At 35.2% G+C, this 14,850-nt stretch overlaps 2 protein-coding genes across 4 annotated transcripts in view; both read left to right on the top strand.

Annotated features, from left to right (window-relative positions):
• CCDC141 (coiled-coil domain containing 141) overlaps positions 1–1,043 on the top strand; it is an 83,192-nt gene extending 82,149 nt beyond the window's left edge. Inside the window, 1 exon segment of the mRNA XM_072041028.1 lies at positions 744–1,043. Within this exon segment, the coding sequence (XP_071897129.1) occupies positions 744–864 (121 nt within the window). The 3' untranslated portion in view covers positions 865–1,043.
• A 6,374-nt stretch (positions 1,044–7,417) lies between these two features.
• The window catches only part of TTN (titin), a 243,986-nt gene continuing 236,553 nt past the window's right edge, over positions 7,418–14,850 (top strand). For all 3 annotated transcript variants that reach the window (XM_038182090.2, XM_072041024.1, XM_038182073.2), the window contains exons 1-5: positions 7,418–7,642; positions 9,739–9,842; positions 12,879–13,082; positions 13,725–14,012; positions 14,759–14,847. In XM_038182090.2, the coding sequence (XP_038038018.1) occupies positions 9,752–9,842; positions 12,879–13,082; positions 13,725–14,012; positions 14,759–14,847 (672 nt within the window). In that variant the 5' untranslated portion in view covers positions 7,418–7,642; positions 9,739–9,751. The remainder of the gene's footprint in view (positions 7,643–9,738; positions 9,843–12,878; positions 13,083–13,724; positions 14,013–14,758; positions 14,848–14,850) is intronic.

The following is a 14,850-nucleotide window of genomic DNA, read 5'->3' as shown; positions in this document are numbered from 1 at the left end:
TGTGGGACTGCTGTCAGGCTTCTCCTTCATGGTCTTCTCAAAATATTAATTTTACACTGGTCATGTAAAAATGCATTTGCTTCCTGAAAATATCTAAATATATATATTTCTTTTCATACATAGTGAGTATTATGCCAAAAGGTCATAGAAAAGAGCAACATTTTTTTTTTCTTTCATCAGTTCTTGAGGCTTGCCTTATCTAGTTGTAGAGCACCATGCAAATGGAAAGTTATTCTATATGCTGATTGAAAAAGCTGTTCACATTTCATCAGAAGCTGCCTGCATGCTTTCTCTCATGGACGGCAGATCAAGCACTGGTCCCTTGTGTTTTGATCTGTGTTTTCTATATCACTGTATCACGGTGAGGTGACGGGTATTCCAAAGCAATGAAATCAAATGCAAGATCGTGTTAATTTTATGTGGTGCTAATATAGAATTCAATATGATTAAAACATGTAGATCATGCAGAAAGATTGAAATTCTTCTTTAAAAGATAATAATAATAATAATCTCTTATGTTTGTTATACCTAAAGTACTCTCTGATTATTTATCGTCAGTAAGATAGTGTTAGGATAACTTATGTTCTGTCTTGTCACTCTGCTTTTGCTCTTTGATCTCTTAGTGCCTTAAGACCAACAACTTATGTTACCTACTATGGTGCTGATTATGAAAGGAAATGATGCAACAGCCACCATTTTAAAATATAGGCAATATTAACTGACTTTTTTTTTTTTTTTAATAGGTTTAAAGAGAAACTCTGGCTTCAAGGAGTGTATGTTGAACTTGTGAGGCCAACAGAGGTTAGCTTCAGTTTGGAACATGATCCTGTTCTTCTGCGTGCTTCAGAGGATCAGATGGACTGAACTACAAAATACCTGATTCATGAGAGCGTTCGTTTTGTTTGCTGTGTCCATTATTGGGTGTTGACCATGTGTGAGGAGAAAATGAGTCTTTGAGTGCTATTTGGTTTATATGTAGGTTACAATTTGTATTTTGGTTTCTCTGTAACTCATCATTAATAAAAATCCATCTGTGCACAGCATTTATTAGACTGGGATTTCTATTTCTTTTGTTTTTCTTTGTGGTTTGTTAGACAAATCTAATAGAAAAAAATGATGGGAAAAGGGAAACATTATAAACAATGCGTACCTCCTTGCTGATTCAGCAGTACCAACTGTTTTGTACTAATTCAGTCAATGACAATCAATTCCATCAACAGTTCTTCCTACTACCTTATATAGAGAATTCAGATGTAAACTCAGCTTGCAGAATGAGGAATTATGAGTTTATACTGTTTAAAGTAAAAAGCTCATAAACTGTATTACAGTTTATAATGTACTACTTTACTGTTTATATCTATTCCTGTATATTAAATACTGTGTTACCGTATTTCTAACAGTATTGAGACATTTCCAGAAGGGGCTGGGCTTCTAAAGAACTGGTAGCTAATTATTGCAAACGTTGTCTAATGCCTACTTAGTACCAATAATGTCCTCAGGGAACAAGGAATCTCTTTAAGGCAGCATAACGGAGAATTACATAGCTTCTGTTTTCAGGATTGGATTGCTGTGACAAAGCAGTCCATTTCCAGTTGATGTATGTCATTGTGATCCAAAGGAGTGCATTTATGAAGCAATACCCTAGCTAGTTTGTAAGCTCATCCTTAGTTTAGCCAAGGGGATTCTTCCCCAGTGGTAAAATTGCTAAAGACATGCAGCATCCATTCAGGATACAGACAAAACCTGAACTGAAAAGTCATTTGGATAGTAGGGCAATCATTGGCAAGATGAAATTTTTGTTTTCATCTCTTGAATTCAGAGACTAGGTGTCTTTTTGAGTTGGAAAGCTCCCTGCAGAGAAAGAGGAGGACATTTGGAGTGTCATCCACTTGCAGCATTAAAACAATTGGCTGAGGAAAAGACCTGTTTTGGCTGGCTGTTTGACTGGCACAGAACATCTAGTTAGACTTGGGGCTATCTGTTCTTCACCTTGGTCCTTCTGATTCACATTTTCAAAGTCATAGTTAGCAAATGATTCCTGTTACTCATTTATCTATTTAGTGTACTGCATGTGGCTTGTATAATACAACAGATGCATGTGTTTTTTCTCCAACTGCCTATTGTGCAACAATTTGTCATTCTTTTTATAAACATTGATTAGTCCTACACTGGATTTATATATGACAACAATGCACTCACACTTCCCAGAGGGAGCATACAAGAGTTTAAGAAGCACAACATCTTTGTGCTACATCCAAGTAGATGTCATCTGTGCAAAATAAAGAATAAAATATTTTGACAGTTGCTTCAATCATAATGCCAAAACATTAAACATGTTTCCAACAGTGTGCAAGTTGGCTGGTAGTAACCTAGATTTCTCTCCAAATAAAAGCACAGGCCTAGAGAGGAAATGAGCTGAAAAAATATCATGTACATGTCTTCACCTGATCACATAAATCACTTGTTTGAAATTATAGAAAAGTCAATGGCATTCTGCCCATGAAAGAGTCACAAGGCTGTGTATGTGTGCATGTAAATATAGTAACTAAGGACTGATGTTCTTGCTCTTTTTAATTACACTGTATCTTTCACCAAAAGGAGTTTTTTCCAAGATGGAATGGAGACAAATATTAAACAACCAGTGGATCCCATACAACTATGTTTCTGCTAACCGTTTCTTCCTCTGCATATGTTGTTTAAAGATTTCAAAGGATATATTGTTTCTAACTGTAATAGCATGCAGAGGACTGAGAATATGTATCAGATATCTCAAAAAAATGAAATCAACTCACCCTATAATAAATGTCCTTTTATCAGTGGAACTTTTAAGTATGGCTTATAAGATTTCCTGTTTAAAAAGCCATTCTGTAAAAATGAAAGTAGAATTCAGTGCCTTCTGATCTTAATATCTCAGCAAAGTTGCCTAATGTGTTGGGTGGTTCTTGCTTTCCTTCTTGATTGTCAGCCTGTAGAAATAAATTGAACTTTGTTATATGTGAGATGGGCTTTTTTTCCCTGATGCATATAGCATGACTTAATAAATACATAATTTTCTTAAAACTTTTCTAAATAATACACAAGGCAGAACAGAAATCTGTGCATCTGTTCTGTCATATGGTTTTCTTACAAAACAGTAGAAACCTTTGTTTACAAACAGATAAAGAAAAGAACTGCCAACATTTTGTCAATGAGTAGCACAGATATTGCTCCAAATGATCCCATGGAATTTATCAGTTATGAAACACGTTAATTTTGTCTTTGTTTCTTGGTTTGTTTGCTTTTTTGCTTATCTTTTTATAAATTGTTGATGCCCAAGCTGCTGATAAAAGGTATGAAAAACTTGATGGGGCACATGCATCTATTAAATTCTAAGGAGTGTCTCTGTGCAAGTTAATATTTGTCCCCACTATTAAGATTTTAATTGTTATTTTGTGAAAAGAAATAGAATAGTTAGACATCAGTAAATATATTCTTGGTGTCTCAGGCATTGTTGGTAGGACGTTTTCTCAGGTGAAGAGCTAAGTATTTTTTTATATGCCTTCCTTGCATATATGCCTTACATATGTAAACATGTGTATGAAATTGAAAAAAAAAAAAGGGAAAACTTGGTAAGTATGAGCTCTAAAGTGATGTCTGTAAATCTTGTTCTTAGATATTTCCAAGGATATGATAAGTGACAACTATCAACATGAAGTTATTGTATATGGATCCTGATAACTATTCCACACCCTTTCAAATCTAGTCACAGTTCTCAGTAAGTTGTTCACGCATTAAATAAATAGAGTAGTTTGAAAAGTTGCTTAGTGCCTTAGTTATCTTTTCTATGGTGGGAGCAACTGACAGTACCTTTTTCACTAGTAAGTAAAGCTATTTTCTTCAAGCAAAATTAGTTCATGTTGAAAAGGATTAATAGATCTTGCATAAACATGTAAAATATCTCGGATAAGAGATGTTAGCATTTGAAAATGTAGCAGCTTTTGAGAAGCCAGCTGCAGTACACAAACATGGTTCTTAATATTATGCAGTTTATAGTGTGTATTTAAGGTTCCCTACGTTTCATTACAAAGCACTGGGTAAAGGGGGTTGATGAGGGTAGTGGAATTTTTGTGAGTTGATTTCAGGTAAGAATTTAATGGTTTAATGGTTATGAATTTTTTAGTCATTTCTAAGATTAAAGAAGGAAGGACTGTGAGGGGGAGGAACTGAAACCAATAGTTTTTTCAGAAGTAGGCTTTAGAAAATGGGAAATTCAGCAAGGATATAAGATATAACTACATTTCTAGTTGTGTTTTACCAGTCCTGTAAGGATTTAGGACAGCTTCTTATAGGTGAGAAATTTTATTTAAAATAACCAAATGATTTTTTTCATGGCACATTTGGTTTTGTATATTCAGTTTGGAGGCAGAATGACATGAAAATAGTATACAGAAGGAGGTATAAAACGCATCGTGTAGGAAAGGACAAAAATTATGAAAGAACCAAGGGAAAACAGAAGTAGAGAAGGAAATGAGAGAGATACTGGTTCTTTCCATGCAGTTTGCAAATTAACCTGTAGACAAATGAACAGAACCCTAGGAAAGAAAGCAGGGTTTATGTCATATTGGCTTTGCAGCTACAGCACATAGCAAACCACTGCTGATTAAGAAATTATGAAGAAAAGTTTGTGGTTTTTTTTTTTTTGTTGTTGTTGTTGTTTTAAAGCAAATTATGAATTTTCATTTCATTAAAACTGAAGTACATTGAAAACTTGCCCAAGCAGCTGTTTGAAGCTTTCAATATTTTAGAAAGAAAGATTTTGTTTCTAAGTGCTATTATTATTATTTCTAGTACTGAGCTTTCAAGCTATCTTCATGTGGGCCTACTCAAGTAATTGTTTCTTTTGAGTAGCTACGCTCATCAAGTCAATGGCATTGTTAGAGCTGAACAAGGTGAATCACATACAAAGTGGTTGTTGGTATCGATGCCACAATGTTTCATTATTATGTTACATTACCTGCTATTTCTCAAGTGTATTGCTGGCTTACAGTATAATATATATCCTGTAGTAACATTGACAATAGATAGTTTCTACTTAAAGTAATAGCAGCTTGAAGCAAATGCTGAAACTTGAATAATAATCCCCAGTTTTTCTGTCTGCCTGAAAAAAAATATCTTTGTTGTTATCTTGATCTATTTTTTCCTTGATCCTGAAGCAAAGAAATAATGTCATGTTTTTGCTAGCAATGTCTTTGCTACACAGTGTGAACACTGAACTTGTCCTTCTCCTTTGTATTGTAGATACACTATGTGACACTAAGCATGCAGAAATCACACTGGGCTGACCGTCTGTTAAAGCATGGGATGTAAATTATTCCTATTTCCTTAAGAGCATGAAAGAAATATTTCACTGATTTCATTTCTGAATCCACCAGCAAAAGAAAAAGTTGAGGAAGTACAAACTTTTATTCAGATGCAGGTAGATATAGTAGTGATCAAAGGCAATGTAAACCTTCTGGGAAAAAAAAAGGGGGTGGGGGGGGAGGACTTGTATTAAAAATCTAGAATATTCTGTTTATATATTTGAATACAGCAGAATGTTTTTTCTTGTAAATTTCTATTTTTAGCAATTGTTGAATTGTTGCTGACTTGACTGAAATTGCAAAAATTGAACTTCTGGCTATCTCATCTTCAAAAGTGACAGTTTTCACGTTTCTCTCATTTAGAAATTATCACAATTTCATAAAAGTTTTCATTGTTTATTTGACTTAGACATCATCAATAAGCTGCCTTTTTTCTTTTTTTAATTGCTAAATTTGCAGATTTTAGACAGTGCGTTTTCTCCAAGTTGATTTTTTCACTGAATATTTGAGTGTTCAAGTACAGAAAAAATTGCCATTTGCTATTTTAGCAAGTCTCTATTTAGAATCAGACCTTTACACAGATTTCTTCAGACATTCTGTATCCTTTAGTAGAAGATAAGTTTTCCTCTCTGCTAATAAGGTGCATTTGTTACCGTGCTAAGTCTTATGCAGAAAAATTAGGTTCTCTGACATCTACTTGCACCAGAAGTCAAATATGAAGCATAGTACTCTGACTTTCAACTTCTGCAAGACTCTAGATGGTACCAGTATAAGAGACTATTCCAGTTTCTGTTGCTGTTGTTACTGCTGCATGCTAGGTGTAGCGGTAAAGTTGATGTTATGGGATGGATAATTTAAAGGGCAGAGACCACCATAGTACAGATGGATAAACTGAAGTACAGAGTACTTCAGTACAGGCAGCAGTATGACCTTTCTTGTTTAGTTCAGATCTGTTAGCCATAGTGTAACAACCCTCACAAGAACTATAGTAGTGGTGGTCTCTCTTGGCAGTTTCCGGAGCTCTTGCTGAAAGTTCCTTCAGATCGTTTTCAAACACAACTTCAGCTGGTATTACAAAACTCCAACCTGTGTTTAATTTTCTAAGTATTCTTTTTAAACTGCCTTTCCCAGTTGTACTTTTCTTAATGTTTGGCGTTTGGCACTACTAGAGCCTTTTGGTTGAGATGGAATTGGTACTATGAAGCTGTTGGTCTCCTTCCTCCCTTAGTGGGAGCAAACCTATTATAAGGACAGCTCTCAGGGATGTGCTCAGGGGATCATTTTCAGTGCAGATCTTGGTAACAGCACACAGCCCCTTACCAAAAAGGCTAAGCACAAGCTTGACTTTAACCACATAAATAGTCTTATGAGACAATTATGTGCTTAAAGAGTTTGCCACATATGAGTTTTTAAGCAATTACAGTAGTTATCTATGTTAAATTATGCTCACCAAGTTTATACTTCTGCACTCTGCATACTAGTGTTTAAGCTCAACTGCTTGGAATATCCAACAGAAAAAACCATAAAGGAAACAAAAAGAATCAGTAGTCAAATCTATACATCCACAAATACAATTTTACAATTTACTGCTATGGGGAAAAAACAAACATACATACATTTTAACAGTATATTCTAATAGCATGTCTGAGATCAGTATACTTATTTAGTCTGGTGATTGACAGATGCATTTGGTAGCTTCTTGTACATTTTATAAGGCAAGAAAGTAAGGCTAAATCTCACTGATGACTACTGCTGACTTGCCTATGTCCTCTGCTAAAGTTCTTACTAATTTTTCCTCTTTTGCTTCTAACTTAGGAAATCTGCAATGGCTTCTAAATTGTATATTATAAACCAAACTGAATTATAAACCAAAATCTTTGGAACAGATGCTGTTTCCTCGGTGAATCCCTTCTGTGCTTCTAAAATTAGTATTGTCAATCAAACCAACAGGTGGTGTATGGTTACATAGAGTGGGTCCTCTCTCACAGGATACTTTCTTTTAGGAAACCAATCAGAATTGTCACTGGTATGGTGATGTAGACCTGTCAGCAGAGCTGGGGTATATAAAGTAAAACAACCATGTTAGCACTTCTGAGCAGTCGTGCATTCCCCGCCTCGCCTCGGGTGTAGGGATTGCAAAAACAAAACTACACTGTCAAGACTGTGTAGTTTTGTTTTTATGGTTAGAGGCTCTAAAATTCTCATGCTGGGATTGTCTAAAAAACCCTTACTCTGGATAAGGACGTCGTTCAAGAAGATTTCGTTGGGCTTAGCCCACTCCTACAGGCACTTTGAGAGATCAGGTTAGTAACACATTTCTCCTAATGTAACAAATATTTTATCAGTCAATAAGCCTAATGTGGTCTATTATCTATGTTTGCTCTTATGGGGTATAGACTTCAGACTATGGACATGGATCAAATAAATTGTCTAAAAAGATTATGTTTTAAATTTCAGGGGGTAAATTTTGATAATGCTCAGTAAAAAGGTTTTTACAGTATATTGTTAAAGTTGATTTAAATTAAGGTTTGAAAAGTGCATGGAAACATCTGCTTAAATTAAAAACTCCTTTCTGGTCTGAGTATTCAAGGTTATGCCATCAAGAGATAAACTGAGAAGCTCCAAGAATAGCTCTGATAAAATGCATATGGTATCAGCTAAGCACTGATGACTTTTTAAGGGAATCAACTGCTAAGGTATCAATTACATGGCAGCTCTGGAACACTTGTCTGTTGTCATTCATATCTGGGAAGGTTATTTCTGGAACATGACATTTCAGATGCATACTTTCAATCCTAATTGTATGAAAAGCCTTATAAGATCAGATCTTCATCACCAAAATTTGCCTAGACAATGAAATACATAAATTTTATGTGAACTCAATGACAATTATACTTAAATGATTTCTAATCTATTCTAATGTCTTCAAATTTATGTATAAGCTTTCATAATGTTTATTTATATTGTAAGCTAATTTCCATGTATTTTAGCTGAGGTTCAAAACCTACAGTTGTAACTGAAGTAGATCTCAGTTAATTACATGTGAGAGGTATTTTTTTTTCACCTTCCTTTCAGAAAACTGCTGTTGTGCTAGGACAAACTGTTGGCCATTTCTGTCTAATTTGAACACATTTTCTCCCATGAAGCTGAGAAGTTTGATAGGAGTCTGTTTTCTGTCAAGCTTGAACAAGCATCCAGATAACTAGCAGGGGCAATAAAAAGCAGGTCTAAATCCTAAAATTATATCCATTGATTTCAATGAGAGAACTTGTCATGAAGAATTTTCACCCCTTTGAAAAGCTGCATAAATGTGGCTTGTTGTGAACTTCACCTTCTCGTTAATCTTGAAGTGTGGAACTGTCACAGAATCAGGCAGAAAAGTCAAAGTAAACACCAGTAAATGTGTGGGATTAATTTGAAAAGATAATGAGGTTAATCCTTTTTAGTAAAACATGATATGCTCAGAGGAGTATTTTTTTTAATGAGAAAAATGTAACTTAGATACATGATATTATTAAGATAAGTTTTAAAAAACTGAAAATTTAAAACCTTGAGTTTAACGTCACTGAATAAATATATTCATGCAAATGTAAAATACTTCTGATAGAAACTTTTTCAGTAGCAGTATGCTATTTCAAAGTAGGATCTAGTGGCATAAGAGAAGGCAAACTATTTTTCTTTCAGATTTCACATAGGTCTGCAGTTGTCCAAACCATCAGTGTCAGTGGCTACCTTATACCCTAGCTCACATTTCGAAGGTGGTTGTCTCCCCATATTCAAAATTCCACTGAGATACTCTCTAAGAAAGAACAGTTTTATCTGTATCTGTAATGCCAGTATGGTTCTGTGTAAAATGAAATTATTAATTCCTTACAGGCTGCATTTCAAAGAGAGCCTGCTGGCAACTTTTTAATTATTAAAAGCCAAAATAGATTTTAGACCTTCACATGTTAAGTTGCTGCTTACTGACCTAGTTCTCTTCCCACTGCAGAATGCAAATAATTTACACTAACAAAATATTTTCAGATCATATCAAAGAACTTTTACATAGAGATTGTTTTCTCTTTAGATAAAGGAGAATAATGGAGAAATAGAGACTAGATGACCTTCACAAGGTCACACAATGATTCAGGCAGAACTTCTGCAACACATTTGTAATGCCAATTCACAGCTTTACTAAATATAAGTTTCACATCCAGCTCAGCTAAACGTGCCCTAAGATTAACTTGTTATACAACTTTTCAAAACCTACATTTTCCCCTTTCACCAGGTCAATGTGATTTAAAACTCTTAAGTGTGAATTATTATGAGTACAGACACTCCTAATATCTAGCAAGAAGAATGTGTGCATAGTAGTAATATGACCAGTGATATCTAATTATGTTTTTGTTGCTTTCAGAGTGCCTGTAAAGATGACGACAAAAGCACCAACATTTACGCAGCCGTTACAAAGTGTTGTGGCACTGGAGGGTAGTGCCGCAACCTTTGAGGCTCATATTAGTGGTAAGGTTTTGCTTCATTCTTGCAAGATTAATTTTTATTATTATTGTGATTGATAACATTTATGCTGTGGAAGACAAATGAAAACACTTATCATAGCTCATAATCTGAATGGGTAAAGATCAGTTGAAATATGTTGAAATATGAATGCATCCCCTCAGAGGTTGTGAGGTGCTGTCAGGTTTCCACAAACATACTGTACAAAATTACAATGGTTTCCAGTCAATAGCCAATCATCCTGCCAATGAGACTGGTATTGCAAGTTCTCATGTATGTTACAGTTGTCAAAACTGGGGGAAAATAGCATAAAAAATATATATACAGAAAAATGGATACTGTTCAAATCAGGGCCATTCATATCAGTGCAGAGAGTACTCTTATTTGGGTGATAATGAGAAACCAGGGTGCAAAAGTGAGGGCAAGTGCCAGTTCTTCATTGACCTAGTGCTAAGCCTCATTTTGGTTAAGGCATGCTTCTCCTTCTGTGTCCTTAAGTTTAGTTATAGAAGCACAAAATCTAGGTTCACATGGCCAATGAAGAGAGTAGCAAACTCTAATTTGCTAGGCAGTAGAGTTTTATATTGATCATGATAGTACAATGCTGAATTAATATAATCTAAGTTGTTATCGCAATTTGAAGATGCATCATCACTTTATAGGATAATTCTTTTTGCCAATCCCCACAAAATGAAAACACCTTAGCATGTGGAAAAAACAAACAAACATGCAAACCCTGAGACAACGTTACCAGATAACCAACATGGTGTTCTAAGTGTGTCTCTGACCTCAGCAATGACTAAGTAAAAAAGGCACATGTTCTTGCTGGGGAATTATACTGTCTTACAGGCATTAGCAATGTGATGATCCACATACCATAAAACACTCTTCTGAGTCTGGAACTACACAGATGCTCTGTGACAGGTGCAAACACATGATCTGTCCAAACTATAAACCACTGACATCTATGGTCCACTATGATTCATCACTTGGACCCTTTGGCCAGCACTGGTTCGCACAAGGTGTTTGAACACCTTCATTTTCTGAAGACTAAATCTGTGATATTTTTTCATGTCATTTTTTGCTGTTTGGTCCTCTATACTTCAGTTAATTGTCTCTCTTGTTGTCTGTACATTTATGTGAAAAAGTTTTATCAAATAAATCCATTGTCCATTACAAAAAAATATATAAATATGCCATCAGAAACAGTTAGGATGCTAATATTATGGCTCAATGTGTGATTTCAGCTCTTTTCATTTGTGTAATATCATGGAGTACTTAGGGAGCTTGATTTTCCTACAGAAGATACTGTATTTTTTCTAACTGTATATACCATATTTACCATATTTTTATTTTAGTTCCAAATCTCATGTGAGGATATCTCTTATTAGCTCTTACACACACTGTGGGATTTTGGAATACTTCTGCACAAACAGCATTTACCAAGATTGACGAATTTGACAGTGGTTTAGTTTCTAATGCATAAGAAGTGTCAGTTTTCTTTCTTTAACTAATTGCATTAATAATGGGCTACACAACTTTATTTCTGCTGCATTATTCTGTCCTTCCCCCAAGTCATGAATTATTATGAACTTGAAATTCAAACTTTTGGTTTATCTCTGATGACTCATATATAACGGGCAATGTTAAGTATTAATACAGAGCTGCCGTTTGAATGTGGAAAGCCCGGTTAATCTAGGAGTACCATGAAGAGTTTAGCAACTGCCTGAGATGCAGTTTTATAGTCTGTAAGGTGAAACTGTACTGTATTGTATCAGACTGTGCATTAAGTACCATATTGTAGAATATTGATACCTGATAAAAATACCCAGTCTTTCTCTGTGCACTCAAAAAGTACATCACCCTCAAGCCCCATGATTCAGAAGCAGTAAATGCTGGAGCAGCTGGTGCATAATCATAGGGATAGCTCTACTAGGTGAGTAGTGGCTGAGGGGAAACGAGACAGCATGTCACTGTCAAGAAGGTCTGCAGTGCAGCAGGTGTTAGAACTGTGCCCATCCTCATGTCTTCATAGTACTGATCAAGAAGTTCTGCTTATTTGTTTGTTTTGTTTTTGCTGTTTAAAGAATTAATGAGTACTTTTCTTGACTTTCTTTGAACCAATATATTGTTGTATTACCCAATGCAAGCAATCTTTACATTCGACATATTGTTGAAAGCAGTACATATATATGTAGGTTATAGGTTGGCAATTCCCATCACTTACATCATTGTCAGGACAATTTAATAGAATTAAACTTCTTAAACAGTAAAGCTGAGACACTTCATGCTCATATTCTTCTCTTTATCAATAAATCTCAAAAAACTTAAGTCGTAGTGTAATATGGTATGTACAAAAGTAAATCCCTACTCCATATAAACCAGGCAAAAATAGCAATAATCTGAAGTTGATTGTATCTTTTAGTACCCAAGCTTTGTGGCATTGAACTCAGGTTCAGAGTTTCATAATAGCTTCTTACTTTGGATCCCTTGAATATGACACTTTGAGAAATCAAAATTGCCTCGTTTTTAAAAAATATTTCCCTTGTTTGATTTACCACACAAACCCTTGTGTTCACTAATCATGATGTCACATAAAGAAAATAAAAGTATTGGCAATATTTCAAGAAATTCACTACCTTAATTTCTAATCTCCTCTAATATTAGCTGCATTTTCTCATTCAGTGTATGTGAATTTATATTTTACATGTGTGTAAAAATGTTTTTTTACACAAGTAGAACTTTCATCAAGTAAAACTAATCATCTAGTGTGACTACAGTCCTTCCTCAACAGGATTGCCAGAAACTGCAGTCCACTCTATTCAAGCAGTTCCCTGAATGCAGTTGCCAGTGCCCTTATCCTAATGTTCTATGTATTTTAAAGTCTTTCCTAAAAAAGAATTTCCTTTACTATTGTGTCACTGGAGGTATAATCATAGATCTGTGCCTATGCCATTGCTGTAACTGTGTATGCATGATCAAGTATTTTGGTGGGTTTGGATGTACAGTATTTCATAGAATCTTAATCTCATTTTCTCTTAGGTTTCCCAGTTCCTGAGGTGAGCTGGTATCGGGATGGCCAGGTTCTCTCTTCTGCAACTCTGCCTGGTGTGCAGATCTCGTTTAGTGATGGCCGCGCTAAACTGGTGATCCCCACCGTGACAGAAGCAAACAGTGGAAGATACACCATACAAGCCACCAATGGATCTGGGCAAGCCACTAGTACTGCTGAGCTACTTGTAACAGGTATCAGGCAGCTAAAAAAAAAGATGTTTGTCTCTGCTAGTAATGTGAGAAAGGGAGCAATAGCAGAAGTGTCACAGATGATGAAAAAGGTTGGATAATCAGCAAAGAAATAAAGATTTTTTTCCTCAAGCAGCCTAGACTTCAGCATATATCCTCAACAAAAATTTATAATAGCATCCTTCACATGTTGACCGTATAATCTTCATTTTGTAAACTCTTAATCAGAATAACAAACATCTGTCCTACCCTACTCATCTGACCTGTCATATTGGTTACATTCAAACCAGTCATAGAAGAAGGATGAAGTTCTGCAGAATGGAGCCCTCAATGATATTTAGAAGAGTAACTCACTTACAGAGTCAGACACCCTCTGTGGTTATAATCAATGTACTTCTAATTCTGCAAACATTTCTAATCATGGACATAATCAAAAATGACAGAAATGTAAAACATATGGAAAAAAGGGTGCTTGTGCTTTGGAAAATCAACTTCTAATGTTTTGAATATTTGAGAAGGTCTCTGTCAGTACCACATGAAGGAGAAATAGACCGTGTATGCGTATAGTAAAGTAAATACCTAGCCCTTATAATTCTTTTAAATTTAAACTATTATTTTCTACTTATTTCTTCAATAAAACTGCAGCTGCAACAGCACCACCAAACTTCTCACAACGACTACAGAGCATGACTGCAAGGCAGGGAAGTCAAGTCCGTCTTGACGTGAGAGTGACTGGAATCCCTACACCTGTGGTGAAGTTTTATCGGGATGGAGTAGAAATTCAAAGCTCCCCCGATTTTCAAATTTTACAAGAAGGAGACCTTTACAGCCTAATAATTGCAGAAGCATATCCTGAAGACTCCGGTACCTATTCAGTAAATGCCACAAATAACGTGGGACGTGCTACTTCAACAGCTGAATTGCTGATTCAAGGTAATTAAACTGAGATTACAAGCCATAAAAATAAGAGTATTTGTTGTTTTAATGGTACAATATGCACCACTACATCAAAGTTAATTTATAACTTCTTTCTCAAGAGTTACTAATTTCTAATAAAAAAGCATTCTCTGGTGAAATTTGCCAAAGGTTGCTGTCTGAGAATTTAAAAGGATCCTTTATCCAACGTAGGTCTTCTATAATCTGAGGGATATAGACAGTAGAGAGAATCAAGTGTAGAATAGTTTCTGTTGTTCTTGCTTTCTTCAGCATATTTATCAAGGTTATATTTTTAATCTGGCTTTGGTAAAATAGACATATTACCCTACATAACTGTACATGGTCTTGTAAGTAAGCTAGGTAAAATTGACAAATGTTCTTAGAGGAGAATTATAACACTGAATCATTCTACCCAGAGAAGCCTCTCTTGGATTTCATCTTTGTTAGACTTCCAAATTGCCTGTGTAGTCATTTGGGGTCCAGAACTGATTCTGAAGAATCTGCAATAAATGTATTTTCATTTATGTATGTTCTAATGACATAGTAATGCAGAAAGACAAATATTTTGACTCTTATCACAATTATCATTATATGGCTATTGCAGGAAAAACAGATGACTGCTTTATTCTTTCTCCATTGTTTATATACATTTTTATATAAGTTAAACTGACCGTTCATTTATTTTTGCAAATATTTATTGTTGCCATATGCAATTCTCCTGACCATATTTTCTCTTCCAAAAGGTGAGGAAGAAGCCGTTCCTGCTAAAAAGACAAAGACAATCGTTTCGACTGCTCAGATTTCACAAACAAGACAAGCCAGAATTGAAAAGGTA

Source organism: Anas platyrhynchos, chromosome 7 (genome assembly GCF_047663525.1).
Source record: "Anas platyrhynchos isolate ZD024472 breed Pekin duck chromosome 7, IASCAAS_PekinDuck_T2T, whole genome shotgun sequence".
In the NCBI taxonomy this organism is placed as follows: domain Eukaryota; kingdom Metazoa; phylum Chordata; class Aves; order Anseriformes; family Anatidae; genus Anas; species Anas platyrhynchos.
Note: the sequence above shows the minus strand (reverse complement) of the source record. Positions and strands in the feature narration are given on the sequence as shown.